The sequence below is a fragment of the Odocoileus virginianus genome, chromosome X (genome assembly GCF_023699985.2).
Source record: "Odocoileus virginianus isolate 20LAN1187 ecotype Illinois chromosome X, Ovbor_1.2, whole genome shotgun sequence".
Classification (NCBI taxonomy): Eukaryota; Metazoa; Chordata; class Mammalia; order Artiodactyla; family Cervidae; genus Odocoileus; species Odocoileus virginianus.
In genome coordinates, this window is record NC_069708.1 from 46,756,392 (window position 1) to 46,771,913 (window position 15,522).

Genomic DNA, 15,522 nt, shown 5'->3' on the forward strand with positions numbered 1-15,522 from the left:
ACAAATAATAACTCATTTAATTCATGGGCTCAAGCACTCTTTCAAATTTTCAATTTTCACTCCCTACCTAGCACATTCTGCGGTACATGGTAAAGTGAAAGTGTTAGTTGCTCAGTCATGTCCGACTCTGCAGCCCCATGGACTGTAAGGCCACTAGGCTCCTCTGTCCCTGGAACTCTCCAGGCAAGAATACCTGTGTGTGTAGCCATCACCTTCTCCTCAGGTGGTGCAGGGTATGAGTTGGTAAATAAGTGAGTCAAAATTTAGAAAGTAGATAAGAAAAAATAATGATATGATCTTGCCAACTTAACATGATGTTAGTATTTTGTTGTACATATTTCAGATCCAGTCCTCCAAAGTAAAACTTGGCAAAAGTTAAACTACCCTATAATGGGAAGGACTGCGTGCAGAGGTAGTGAGTTCCCTGTTAGTTGAAGTTGACACAGAACATAGATGAGTATCTGTGGACTTTATAAAGTGCTATACAGCCTCATTTCTGTGATTCTCACTTTAATTCAACAATGCTAGATCTAGCCTTTGAGAGAGAAAGAGAGCCTGACTTCAAGTAAGTCATTTACATGTAAGATATACAAATGAGAAATGAGTTAAGATAGGAAAAGTAGAGGTAGAGACAGTGATAGAGATGATTGGGAAGGGGGGTCAGGTATATATACATGAAATTTATAGGTATTGATTGTGAATTAATCATCGTAGGAGTCACTGCAGTGGGTGCAACTATATATCATGAGATACTGGTGTCATTGAAGTTACTGTTCAATACCTAGATGCAGTTTGGTTACTTTTTATGGATCCTTTGTTTTTTTCCCCCACATTCTCATACATTATTTTTTAAAATTATTTTAGTATTTTTCTTTGTCCATTCATTTAGTTGATTAAAAACTAGTAATGTTTAGAATTACTAAGCAAGTAAAGGGATAAAAATACTGATTTCTTTTTCTTGTTTTAAAAAATCGAGATACCATTCAGAAACCATAAAATTCATCCTCTTAAAGTATATAGTTCAGTGGGGTTTTTTTCTTCATGTATTCAAAGAGTCGTGCAACCATCACAACATTCATTCTTAGAACATTTTTATCACCCACAAATGAAACACCATACCTGTTGGCAGTCACAGCCCAGTTCTCCCATCCCCTCTTGCCCTGCCCCTGACAACCACTAATTCACAAATCTCTATGTAGATTTGCCTGTTCTGGATATTTAATATAAATGGAATCATGTAATGTATGGTCTTTTGTGATCTGCTTCCTTCATTTAGCATAATGTGATTTCAAGTTTCATCCATGAAGTATAGAATGTATCAGTACTTCATTCCTCTTTGTGGCTGAATAATATTCCATTGTGTGGACATATGACATTTTTTTATCCATTCATCATTTGATGGACGTTTGAATTGTTTCCACTCTAATATTTCTGCTATGAACATTCAAGTACGAGTTTTTGTGTGGACATATGTTTTCATTTGTCTTGGGTATAAGCTGAGTCATGTGGTAACTCTACATATAACTTTTTGAGGAACTACTAGACTGTTTTCTAAAGTGACTATATCATCTCATATTCTTACTATCAGTGTGTAACAGTTCCAGTTTCTTCACATCCTCACCAACAATTGTTATTATCTTTTCTGTCTTAGCCTTTATTACTGTGGGAGTGAAGCAGTGTCTCACTGTGGTTTTAATTTGCATTTCCTTGGTGAATAGTGATGTTGAGCCTCATGTGCTTATTGGCAATTTGTATGGCTTCTTTAGAGAAATGTCTGTTCAAATCCTTTGTCCACTTGTAGTTGGGTTATTTGTCTATTGTTGATTTGTAAGACTTCTTTTTATACTTTGGATACAAGACCCATATCAGATGTATGACTTGTAAACATTTTCATACATTCTGTATGTTGTCTTTTCATTTGGATTTTGGAGGTGTAGGCTTTTCCAACTTGGTTTTATGACCCTTCAAGTGTGTCTTAATATGTTTCGGGGGTAACATGAGTTTCAAAATGAAGAAAAAATGATTTATCTAGTGAAAATGTTCTATGTCTTTGTAACACAATATAAAGGGACATCTCCAACCAAATCAAAGCTTATTGAACCTCAAAATGATGTGTTGATGTAAGTGAATATTTTTCTTTCCAGTTAGTGGTCTTTGTTATCCCAATGCAGGTAACTATGTTTCTGATTTTTTCCCTCAAATTCAGCAACTTCTCATGAATCTTTCTTCAGTGACATATTGTAGATATATATTTCCTATAATTTACAAATTATGTTTGCTCTTCTACATAATATTTATCCTAAGGGAACATACGCCAAGTAGTAAAGTGTTTATTTGTTTATTTTTGCTATCAGGGTGAAAAAATAACTTTGCTAAGGCTGAATGATGTATATCTATGCTATAAACTGCCAGTTTATTCTGTGGAATAGTTAAAAAGTTTTTCTTGTTTCTACTCATTGAGTAGGTAGCAATATGAACCATAAATATATGGTAAAATTTATATAACATTAGGGTATATAGAGTGAAAAATAATAGTGAAGGAGCCAAAAAATGATGGTTGTTGATAGTCAGAGCATGACTTACTATTTTAATACAGAGAACATTAATTTTTTTCATTTTCTTTTTTAAAGTTTATTTTGTTGAGGTGTAGTTGATTTACAATGTTGTGTTAATTTGTGCTGTACAGCACAGTGATTCAGTCATACATATATATTCTTTGTCGTATCCTTTTCTCTTATATTTTATTATAGGATATTGAATATAATTCCTTGTGATATACAGTAGAACTTTGTTGCTTAATACTTATTAAGCACCTTTGAAACTCATAAGCAGAATTTTGCTAATACAATAAATATTCTTTTTTTTAATAAATATTCTTTTTAACAGGAGGACATGAACCTTAATGAAGAGCGAAAAGCTCCTTTACGAAACAAAGATTTTACCACCAAGCGTGAGATGGTTGTCCAGTATATTTCTGCTACTGCCAAATCTGTAAGTAGTGAGACTCTTCCAGCATCCATATAATGAGCTTAGCATTATCTGCTTAAAAGAAACAAACTTCAGATCTCCAAGTTTTTGCCTCAGTGTACTTATATAGACTTCATGATAGAAGTATATATAGGTACTTTAATACATTTTATATATATTTCAAAACTGCTCTTAAAGAGAGATTTCCATTCTTATAAACAAAACAGACTAATAATAGTTGGCTCTGAGTTAATCTGGTTAAATTTTTGAGCTGAGGTTTTGTGCACTTACTAACAAATAGCAGCAATTTGTACTTATTCCACTTAATATACAATTTGTTATAGGAACACTTCAGATTTTGAGGCAGGACAAACATAGCCTAATCACAAGATTTAACTGAGTTTACATTAAAGTTATATGTCTGGTATTTGCTTACTTGAAATTTATAGCAATTTTTTTAATAAGCAGTTTGTTTTTATTTTTTGTGATGCTACTTATATAAACTAGCTCATAATTGTTATTGTACAGCTTAATTTAGCATAAAGGAAGGTGTTTAATAGGAACTTTAATGAAATCTGTGTGAGTCTCAAAAGAATTAAAATTAGGATTCATTAAAAAGGCTTGTCTGCAGCAGGAAAAACTTTGTGTTTTAGTGGAACATATTGCTTTGTTTATTTCCTAAAGTGCTTCCAAAAAGAGTCTAAAGTTTGATTTATTTTTGTAAGGAAAAAAAATATTTTTTGAAATAGTGGACTGTATCTTTTACATTTCTGTAAAGAAGAAGCTTTTCATAGAGTTTATAAAATCACTATGTATGTGTATATATATAACATACATATGTTGTATGTATATATATGTATATATATATACACAAAAAAAACCACAGTGATTTTATGTTTGTGTGACGTGTTTATTATACACATACATTTACATTTAAGGCATACATATTTTAAATTTAAAAAGTTGATTAGTGAATAGTTCTTCATTGGAAAAATATATTCTAAAATTATTTGGCTATCCTATTAATGCTGTTTCAGTACAGTAATCGCAGTGGCAATTACTGATGCATTTTGTCTGAATTCTACAATTGTATTGATTCCATATTGTACTTTAAGTAAGCTAAATCTGAATGCTGAACTATTTAAACATAATGCATTGCAGCTCTGCCAGAGCAGAACAACAGCATGTTTTTTAATTTGCTTCTGGTATCCAAGGGCAGAAATGTGTTTCAAGTGATAAGTGAAATTTGCCTTGAGCGTCATTTTCAATAGAATTAGGTGAGGCATAGGGTTTTACTTTGAAATTCTGATGAATCTCTTCTCATTTTTGCACTCAAGTTATTGTTCACAGTAAAATGCTTTAGGAAATGCAGGGTGTACATTCAGTGTTATTTTTCAAATACCTAAAGGCAAATACACTAGTAAATCTATATAGTTATATCTGGGTGCAAAGTACAGATAATTATATGTGAATAATTATGTGCTGATTTTAATGGCAAGATTTTGTTAGTGTCTCTGGCTCATTTGTTGTTGTTTTTGTTTGCATAAGTGGAACTGAATATAATGAAGATTGTGTGAAGCTCTTACTTCTTAACCTTTTGATTTTGACTCAGTTTCTATGTAGAACTTGTTTTCATTTATCTTTGTATTGTTTCCTCTTTAACTGACCAAAAAAAAGCACACTGATTTATATACTCATTTTTCAGATTAAAATGCTAAACTTGGGGTAAACATTGGCTGAGCTCTCTTGAATTGATTTATTTGAAAAATGGAAATTGAAATTTTCTCAAAAGACATGAAAACTCTATACTAAAGGCATTAGTCTAAAAATCGATACAAATAACTATTTAGTATATGATCTTTATTTGTTTCCTTTAGCACACATAGGGTCACTTGACATGCGTATAGAACTTTCATTAGTGCTCTAAGGTTATATGTTTTATTTGCTTGTATTTTTCATGGACTAAATATGATGAAAGAAAGCCTATTGATAAGCATGTTTTAAAGCTTTCTCACTTTGGAGAGACAGTCGTTAGTACTGTGTTCTGTGGTGAAAACAAATAAAATTACATATGTTATTTCCTTTTGAAGGTGAGAGGGATACCATTTAATGACAAACCATCCTCTCATCTCTTGTGATCTCTTCGTGATCATCACAATAAAATTTGCATGAATTATAATGTAACCTATGACCATTTATCTATGTGTAACTAAGGTTTCTGTCCTGCTGGCTTTTATTAGGCTTTAAGTATACTTTGCATGTCATACTCTTTTATGCTTATTTTTTCTTTATATTGACACACTGATTAAAAATGCTTCCACATTTAAAGTAGATATGATTGTAACCACTGCTTTATGAAAATGTTTTGCAAATAGTCAAAACTTTTATCTTGAAGTAAAAGCAAATTTAAGGACTAGAGTCCCTGGTAAAAAATGTTTTATCATAAGTCATGTGTAAAACATGTGAAAATTATAGTTAAATTTAAACATAAATTGTACATTTCCCCCTTTAACACCTGCATTAGTCATTTTACATGGAATTGAAAAACAAAATTAGCACTCAATAAGCGTTATCCGTCATTCTCCTGGGTTTGTGGGAAGGACAGTAAAGCAGGATGAAACTAATACATGGGTTTGGACACAAAGCCTGTTTCTAAAGCAAAGGAGAGTCTTTTGTTGTGTAACTCATCATGTCAAAATTAGCCTGGGATAAGAGAATATAAAGGAAATTAAAAGATAATGGTGAAAATTATTGCTTAGGTTTTTCCTCTTCAAATTCCGTAATAGAAAATGTTGTGTGAATGCAAAGGTAAAAGTACCTTGAATAACTCTGTCAGTGATGAAAGGACTTAATAAGGGAGTGGAAAAGAGTCTCTTCTCTGCTAGAACTGGACTCTTGCTTACTGTAACAAGTGTGGTTATGGTCTTGATCTTGTTGTTTAGTTGCTAAGTCATTTCTGACTCTTCGCAACTCCATGGACTGTAGCCCTACAGGCTCCTCTGTCCCTGGTATTTCCCAAGCCAAGAATACTGGAGTGGTTTGCCATTTCCTTCTCCAGGGGATCTTCCCAACCCACGGATCAAACCCGGGTCTCCTGCATTGCAAGCAGATTCTTTACCATCTAAGCCACCAGGGAGGCCTGGGTACATGTAGATAATTTAGCCACAGATAATCTGGAAGAGTCTTTCTTTTCACAGCACCAACATAAGTTTTCAGAAGTGGAAAACCAAGCTTTGTTAATATTGCAACGTCCACTCACTGGGCTGTTCAGTGTGACAGCTTCTGGCTTCCCCGCCCTTCTCACTACTGCCCAACTCACTACCGAACATCAGTGGCTTCATGTCACCCAGCCTGTTCCTGTTCTCTTCACCTTCACCCTGGCATCACCCCAAACCCATGCCCGTTCAAAGCTTTGTGCTTCTCTGCCCCCAAACAATCACCGAGCAGCTGCACTCTCAGCGTCCCTGCCTTTGCCTTGCGTGGTTCCCATGGTCTTCCTCCTCGTCAGATTCCCGTCCCCAAAACTTACATTCCTCAAGGCAGCAATGTGACACTTTCATGTTTGCACCCCAACATGCCTGCCACATTGCCAGCAGCTGTCATGGTATATTGCACACAGTGTCAGTGAATTTTAAATAAAATGAAAAACGCAAGTTAAAAAAAACTTGCAACATTGTCATACCAATTCATAATCCTGAGAGGCACAAGACATCAGTGATTTAGAGGGAATCATGCATGTTACATTTTAACAGTATATATAGATGTCTATGTGGATATTACCTGGTGGTTCAGATAGTAAACAATCTGCCAAGCAGGAAATGCAGGTTCGATCCCTGGGTTAGGAAAATCCCCTGGAAAAGGGAATCACTCCAATATTCTTGTCTTGAGAATCCCATGGACAGAGGAACCTGGTGGGCTACAGTCCATGGGGTCAAAAAGTTGGACATGACTGAGCACACGTGCAAAGATGTTTATGAGGAAAAAATTAGTCACTGAAATCCGAACATTAGTTTGCCAGATGTCAGTGTCCTTATGACCATATTAAGAAACTAATTTATTTCTAACTTAAATCACAGTCTTTGAGGTTGAGATTTAAAAATATGTAAAGTTACATTTTTTGAAGATACATTGAAAGGTGGCATTGATTAAAAAAACTCTCAGTAGCAAATAATTTAAAATAGTGATACCAAATACATCGCTAAATATTTTCAGATTGGCCCATATCATAAGCAGGCTTCCCTGGCAGCTCAGATGGTAAAGAATCCATCTGCAATGCAGGAGACCTAAGTTCTATCCCTGGGTTGGGAAGATCCCCTGGAGGAGAGCATGGCAACTCACTCCAGTCTTCTTGCTTAGAGAATCCCCATGGACAAAGGAACCTGGCGGGCTACAGTCCATGGGGTTGCAAAGAGTCGGACACAACTGAGTGACTAAGCACACACACACATATCATAAGCAGTTAAGAGTTGTCGTATATCTTTTTGTATGTGTGTATACATGCATTAGCTTCCCAGGTGGCACTAGTGGCAAAGAACCTGCCTGCCAGTGGAGGAGACATAAGAGACATGGGTTTGATCCCTGGGTCAGGAAGATCTCCTAGAGAAAGGCATGGCAACCCACTCCAGTATTCTTGCCTGGAGAGTCCCATGGACAGAGGAACCTGGCAGGCTACAGTCCATAGGGTCACACAGAGAAAGACAAAACTGAAGTGACTTAGCACACACACATACATGTATTAATGGTTTTGCCTTTGCCACTATCAGGTATTTTCTTTCTCAAGTCTTTGCCAGACATCACCTAGATAAGGTGAAACAGTTGAACCCAAACACGATCAGACAAGTTTCTTTTAGCTTTTCTTGGCTCATCTAATCTGTTTGCTGTATATGCTTTAACTAAATGCAATCATTTTGCAATCAGAATAGTATAGACCTGCTTAAATTGTTGAGACAGGCTTGCAATTCTTCTTCTTCTTCTTCTTCTTTTTTTTTTTTTATTTCGTGTCTGTGGTAAATAAACACGGGACAAATAAGACCTCTGTCTTTTTTTTTTCTTTTTTTAAGACCTCTGTCTTTTTGGTGGGAGGAAATAATTTAGGTCAATAGCATATCTTTCAATTCAGAAGACTGCTAACGGCACCACAGAGGCTTTTATTCAACTAAATAGTCACTGTCTGTAGATAGTCTGTTGAATGAATATTTAAGAAAGCTGCTTTTCTATTTGGAGATTCATGGATTCCTCTGAAATAATTAATCAGGAAACTATCATTTATTTTTGTATCTTGTAGTATCCTGTTAAACTTAGGATTCTTATTGGGATTTCCATTATATTTGATTTTTATTTTTAAAGTACTAGCTAATAATTAGAACATGTATTGATAATATGTGCTATCAGATTAATAGTTTTAGATTATGGATGAACTCTTTTTTTGAACATTGCTTGATATTCAAGTGTAGGAATCTGATAACAATGATTTATATTTGGATTCTGGCATAAAATTATAATTTAGGACTATGATTTTAGTTCTTGCCTTCTTAAGCACAAATTCTTAGGAATTCTCTTATTTCTTCACCATAAGAAAAACTCAATGGAGGTTGTAATTTTTGAACTATTTCCTCCTTCTGAATAAGTATATTTAAATACAAACTGCTTCTTTGTCTTCACATTATATAGAAAACTGTGTTGTTATAATAGAAATGCTAGGATGACCTAGAAAACTAGAAGCATAAGCAATCTATCTTCTTTGTAATTTTCAAGTATAATATAAAATAATATTTTAAACCTTAAATTCATAGCAATATAAAATTTCCAGTTTTCAACCTAAAGTTTATTTATTAACTTAAAACACATGACTTTAAGTGTAACATTTATATTCTAAAATACCTAATTTCAAGCTTAATAGTAAAGGAAAGAAAAAAGGAAAAAAAAACAATATTAGAATAAAATTCAATTTTCTCATGATAACTTTTTGAGAGGTTGTGGGCTGATAAAATATCCAATGCCTGATTACACTTAATCTTGCATTACTTGATATTTACACTACAACTAGTTGAGAAGCCCATTACAGAAAAGTTAAAAAAAAAATCCTCAAATGGTAATAATTTTATTTGGGAATCTTTATTCTGCCGACTTTATACATTTTTGGAATATGGTAGAAATTAATACTGATGTATTAACTTCTAGACCTAAAATATTAAAAGTACACATAGAGGTAGCTATTTACTAATTTACTAAACACTTCTGTGAAAAGCTTCTGATTATTAATACTGTTGCTGTTTGTTTTTTTTTTTTTTTACACCATAACTACTCTCCGTTGACCTCTGCATGCAGATAGTTGGAAGTAAAGTTACGGTGAGTACCAAAGATGCGTTTTACCCTTAGATGTGAATTTGTGCTTTTGGAGATTGAGTGATTTTTGCTTCTAGTAGTTTATGTGTTCGGTTCTTCTTTTGGTGTGTATTTTACCAAAGTAGTAAGATGAATGTTAAGATCACATGATTAGAATTTAACTTTGTAAGTATTTTTCCTATGGCTTTGGGAAATACTTTAGAGCTGCACTATGATTGTATATTTTGTCTTAGAAAGTTTTCTTTTAAAATTTTTTTTTTGGAACTGTGCCTGTGTCAGTCCTTACGATTCTGAGGTGTGTTTTACCTCAGTTTTTCAGGATAGCAGGGAGAGACTCTTAAAAGTTTCATTTATGCTAACAGGAATTCTTACTGAAGCATCTCACTTTGACTTTAGTATCTCTGAGCACGTGGTGTAATGAAAGCAACCTTTGATGTTCAGTCAGGAGGCCTGGGTGCTTATCTTTGCTGGGTGCTGCTCATCAGTTTTGTGACTTTGGGAAAGTCATACAATTTCTCTGAGGTTCAGTTATTAAGTAGATAAATTGAAGTGATTGGCTTGCATTATCTTTTAAGGTTCTTTCAGTTGCTGTCATCTAAACAGGGGTCCGCAACCTCCAGGCCGCAAATCAGTACTTCCAGTCAGATCAGCGATGGCGTTAGATTAGCAATAAAGTACACAATAAATGCAATGTGGTTGAATATTCCTGAACTCATCCTCACCTACCCCAGTCTGTGGAAAAATAGTCTTCCATGAAACTGGTCCCTGGTGCCAAAAAGGTTGAGGACTGCTGATCTAAATGTTATATACACGAGACACCATATTGCAGTGCCACAATTACATGATACACTATTACATCAGTACACCAAAAGTGGCCTGTATTTTAATTAAGAGCTATTTGTAATTACCTTGCCTTCATGATTAAGCAGTCTGTATTTAGAAAACAGGCCAGGAAACATTATCTTTTTTTTTTTAATTTCTATTGGAGTATAGTGGATTTACAATGTTGTGTTAGTTTCAGATGTACAGAAAAGTAAATCAGTTATTAATATACATATATCCACTGTTTTTCAGATTCTTTTCTCATACAGACCATTACAGAGTGTTGAGTAGAGTTTCCTATGCTATACAGCAGGTTCTTATAAGCTATCTATTTTGTATATACTAGTATGTATATGGGCTCCTCAGGTGGCACAGTGATAAAGAATCCACCTGCCAATGCAGGAGACGCAGGAGATGTGGGTTCGATCCCTGAGTTGTGAAGATCCCCTGAAGGAAGGCATGGCAACCCACTCCAGTATTCTTGCCTGGAGAGTCCCGTGGACAGAGGAGTCTGGTGGACTGCAGTCCATGGGGTCGCAAAGAGTCAGACACAACTGAGCATGCATACTGCCATCATAGTGTATGTATGTCAGTCCCAATTTCCCAATTTATCCACACACACCCCCCCCGCCCCCTGCCCCAGGAAACATTATCTGTAACATCACCAGGTGTCTAGAGTAGTGAATATATTTACATTTGTTTCACTTTTAAAAAATGAAGTCCTCTGTTTGTCCTTTTGGATTTGTCAGGCGAGTGTATGCTCCTCGGTTCTGTCTGGTCACAACAAAGATTTGGAGTGACGGACATAAAGCCCTCGGTGTGTTACAGTTCTCGGCTCTTGGACAGACCCTGTTATAGCTCTCAGGTCATGAACAGACCGTGTTATAGCTCTTGGACAAGTCAGTGTTACAGTTCCATGTTACAGCTCCATTTTATTTAGGAAATAGCAGGGAAATCCATCAAGAGAGAGAGAGAGAGACACCCTCAGGCTCCTCTTTCTATATGTTTTTTTCTCCCCCTGGGCCTGCCTATGTAAATTAGGCTAGCCAGGAGTGTTGTTTGTTCTACCTGAGGTCCTTACTTGGGTCCTCGAACCTTCCTTTGTTTTATTTTCACGGCTTTTCCCTTCCTTATCTTTTAGCCACCGCCATTCTGGACTCCTGTTTCCTATTCTAACTACCTAACAGATTCATGTGACATTGGGGGAAAAATGCCATCCATCTTTTGGGATGATTTCCAAAATCAGCAAATATTTCTTTAGTGCTTATTGTGTACCAAAAACTGTGCTAGGTGCACTAATGACTGGAAAATAAGAATAAAACCTTATCATTGCAATAATATATGTTGAAATAATCAAACCTTAAGTTGTGCCTGCTAATTGTGCCATAGCAATATTATGTATTAGGCAGGAGACATAAGTTGGGTTAGAGTAATTAGAGCAAAATCCATGCAAATTCTAGACTTTCAGGATATGGTGGCTGGGATTTGACAGGGGAGGGGAAATGATGGAAAAGCTTTCAGATTGTGGAAGTAATATTCAATGCAAAAGTTTGGAAAGAGAACCAAATTGTATTTGGGAGGGGGTACGGCAGGTGGGCGAGAAGGAAGAAATGAGAAATGAAGTTGATTTTGTAAAGAACAAAACTGTATATTGGAAAGATTAAAAAATCAAGTTAAAAGAAGATCTTAAAGTCCAGGTAGAAGATTAGAAATCAGTTGGAACAAGCAAGTGACATGAGGAAAGCAGAGTTTAATAAGAATAAATTTGATAGTAGTAGATAGGCTGGATCAGGCTAATGGTTCTCAATGTTGAAAGTATCAAAATGCAAATTTTGTCCCTCATGGGGTCTGGGATAAGGCCAAGAATTCTGCATTTTTATTAAGTACCACAGGACATCCTGATTAGTTAGAATAAAGAGCTCACTTTGAGAAATACTGGATTGGAATAGAGGTTTGCTTGGGGGGCCACCTAGGAGACATGTGAGAGTCAATGAGGCCCTGCATTAAACTGGAGGCTTGGGTGTAGAAGGATGGGGTTAAATAACAGAGTTTGGGGCAATAAATGAATCTAGAGCATATTTTAATGTGGGCCAGAACTAGCCTATATTTCTGGTTGTGGCAACATAAACAATCCAATGACCTGTGCTAGAAGTCACTGTAAGATTACCAATTTCTCCATAATCAGTTATCAAGTTCTGTTGATTATTTTTCCTAAATAACTCTCAGTTCTCTCCCCTAATTTCAGACCCATCATCTAACACTCCTGTGATTGTTGTAGCCTCCTCAGTACTCTCCTAGTGTTTGCTCTCACACTCACCCATGAATGCTCTTTGTGGTTACCAGAAATGCTGCTGCTACCCCCTCAAACTTTCAGATGGCTCCCTATTCTCTTTGTGATCTTTTCTAATTTTACTTCCAGCTGCACTCTTACTTTCATCTATCCCCTGTCTGTATGGGAACACTCAGCAATTCATTAACATCCTATTTTTAAAAAATTTTTTAAAGTTTATTTATTTTTTTAATTGAAGGATAATTGCTTTACAAAACTTTGTTGTTTTCTGTCAAATCTCAACATGAATCAGCCAGAGGTATACATATGTCCCCTCCCTCTTGAAACTCCCTCCAATCTCCCTCCCCATTCCACCCCCTAGTTTGATACACAGCCCCTGTTTGAGTTCCCTGAGACATACAGCAAATTCCCATTGGCTATTTTACATATTAAGTTTCCATGTTACTCTATCCGTACATCTCACCCTCTGCTCCCTTCTCCCCATGTCTATAAGTCTGTTCTCTGTCTGTTTCTCCATTGCTGCTCTGCAAATAAATTCTTCAGTACCATCTTTCTAGATTCCTTATATATGTGTTAGTATACGATATTTGTCTTTCTCTTTCTGACTTACTTCACTCTGTATAATAGGCTCTAGGTTCATCCATTTCATTAGAACTGACTCAAATGTGTTCCTTTTTATGGCTGAGTAATATTCCATTGTGTATATATACAACAACTTCTTTATCCATTCATCTGTTGATGGACATCTAGGTTGCTTCCATGTTCTAGCTATTGCAAATAGTGCTGCAATGAACATTGGGGTATATGTGTCTTTTTCAATTTTGGTTTCTTCAGGGTATATGCCTAGGAGTGGAATTGGTGGGTCATAGGGTGGTTTTATTCCTAGTTTTTTAAGGAATCTCCATACCATCTTCCATAGTGGCTGTATCAATTTACATTCCCGCCAACAGTGCAAGAACATTCCTTTTTCTCCACACCCTCTCCAGCATTTACCATTTGTAGACTTTTTGATGATGGCCATTCTGAATGGTATGGGAGGTGATATCTTGCTGTAGTTTTGATTTGCATTTCTCTAATAATAAGCAGTGTTGAGCATCTTTTCATGTATTTGTTAGCCATCTGTATGTCTTCTTTGGAGAAATGTCTGTTTAGGTCTTTTTCACACTTTTTGATTGGATTGGATTGTTTGTTTTTCTGGTTTTGAGTTGAATGAGCTAATTGTATATGTTGGAAACTAATCCTTTGTCAGTTGTTTCATTTGCTATTATTTTCTCTCATTCTGAGAGTTGTCTTTTCACCTTGTTTACAGTTTCCTTTGCTGTACAAAAGCTTTTAGGTTTAATCAGGTCCCAATTTTGTTTTGATTTCCATTACTCTAGGACATGGGTCATAGAGGATCTTGCTTTGATTTGTCTAGCATTCTACCTATGTTTTCCTCTAAGGGTTTTATAGTTTCTTGTCTTACATTTAGGTCTTTAATCCATTCTGAGTTTATCTTTGTGTATGGTGCTAGGAAGCATTCTACTTTCATTGTTTTACATGTAGCTGTCCAGTTTTCCCAGCACCACTTATTGAAGAGGCTGTCTTTGCCCCGTTGTATATCCTTTCCTCCTTTGTCAAAAATAAGGTACCTGTAGGTGCATGGGTTTATTTCTGGGCTTTCTATCTTATTCCATTGGTCTATATTTCTGTTTTTGTGCCAGTACCATACTGTCTTGATGACTGTACCTTTGTAGTATAATCTGAAGTCAGGAAGCTTCATTCTTCTTTCTCAAGACTGCTTTGGCTATTCAGGGTCTTTTTTTTTTTTCCATTTATTTTTATTAGTTGGAGGCTAATTACTTTACATCATTACAGTAGTTTTTGTCATACATTGAAATGAATTAGCCATGGATTTACATGTATTCCCCATCCCAGTCCCCCCTCCCACCTCCCTCTCCACCCGATCCCTCTGGGTCTTCCCAGTGCACCAGGACCGAGCACTTGTCTCATGTACCCAACCTGGGCTGGTGATCTGTTTCACCCTAGATAATATACATGTTTCAATGCTGTTCTCTTGAAACATCCCACCCTCGCCTTCTCCCAGAGTCCACAAGTCTGTTCTATACATCTGAGTCTCTTTTTCTGTTTTGCATATAGGGTTATCGTTACCATCTTTCTAAAGTCCATATATATGTGTTAGTATACTGTAATGGTCTTTATCTTTCTGGCTTACTTCGCTCTGTATAATGGGCTCCAGTTTCATCCATCTCATTAGAACTGATTCAAATATTCAGGGTCTTTTGTGCTTCCATGTAAATTGTGAAATTTTTTGTTCTAGTTCTGTGAAAAATGCCATTGGTAATTTGATAGGGATCACGTTGAATCTGTAGATTGCATTTGGAAATATAGTCATTTTCACAATATTGATTCTTCCTACCCAGGAACATGGACTCTCTCCATCTGTTTATGTCATCCTTGGTTTCTTTCATGAGTGTCTTATAATTTTCTGTATAGTGTTGTCTTCTTAGGTAGGTTTATTCCTAGATATTTTATTCGTTTTGTTGCAGTGGTGAATGGAATTGATTCCTTCATTTCTTTTTCTGATTTTTCACTGTTAGTATATAGGAATGTACCAGTGATGTCTGTGTATTGATTTTGTGTTCTGCGACTTTGCTAAATTCCCTAATTAGCTCTAGTAATTTTCTGATAGTATCTTCAGGGTTTTCTATGTATAGTATCATGTCATCTGCAAACAGTGGGAGCTTTACTTCTTGTTTTCCAATCTAGATTCCATTTATTTCTTTTTCTTCTCTGATTGCTGTATCTATGACTTCCAAAACTATGTTGAATAATAGTGGTGAGAATGGACACCTTTGTCTTGTTCCTGATCTTAGGGGGAGTGCTGGCGGTTTTTCACCATTGAGAATAATGTGTCTTGTCTTTACTATGTTGAGGTAGGTTCCTTCTATGCATGTTTTTTGAAGAGTTTGAATCATAAGTGGGTGCTGAATTTTCTCAGAGGCTTTTCCTGCATCTATTGTGATGATCATATGGTTTTTATTTTTCAATTTGTTTATATGGTGTATCACATTGATTGTTTTGTATATATTGAAGAA

General features: G+C 35.7%; 1 protein-coding gene across 3 annotated transcripts in view; it reads left to right on the plus strand.

Annotated features, from left to right (window-relative positions):
• DIAPH2 (diaphanous related formin 2) overlaps positions 1 to 15,522 on the plus strand; it is a 953,573-nt gene that overhangs the window by 82,915 nt on the left and 855,136 nt on the right. For 2 of the 3 annotated variants that reach the window (XM_070461796.1, XM_070461794.1), the window contains 2 exons: positions 2,887 to 2,991; positions 9,295 to 9,315. In XM_070461796.1, the coding sequence (XP_070317897.1) occupies positions 2,887 to 2,991; positions 9,295 to 9,315 (126 nt within the window). The remainder of the gene's footprint in view (positions 1 to 2,886; positions 2,992 to 9,294; positions 9,316 to 15,522) is intronic. The other variant, XM_070461795.1, reaches the window with a different exon arrangement.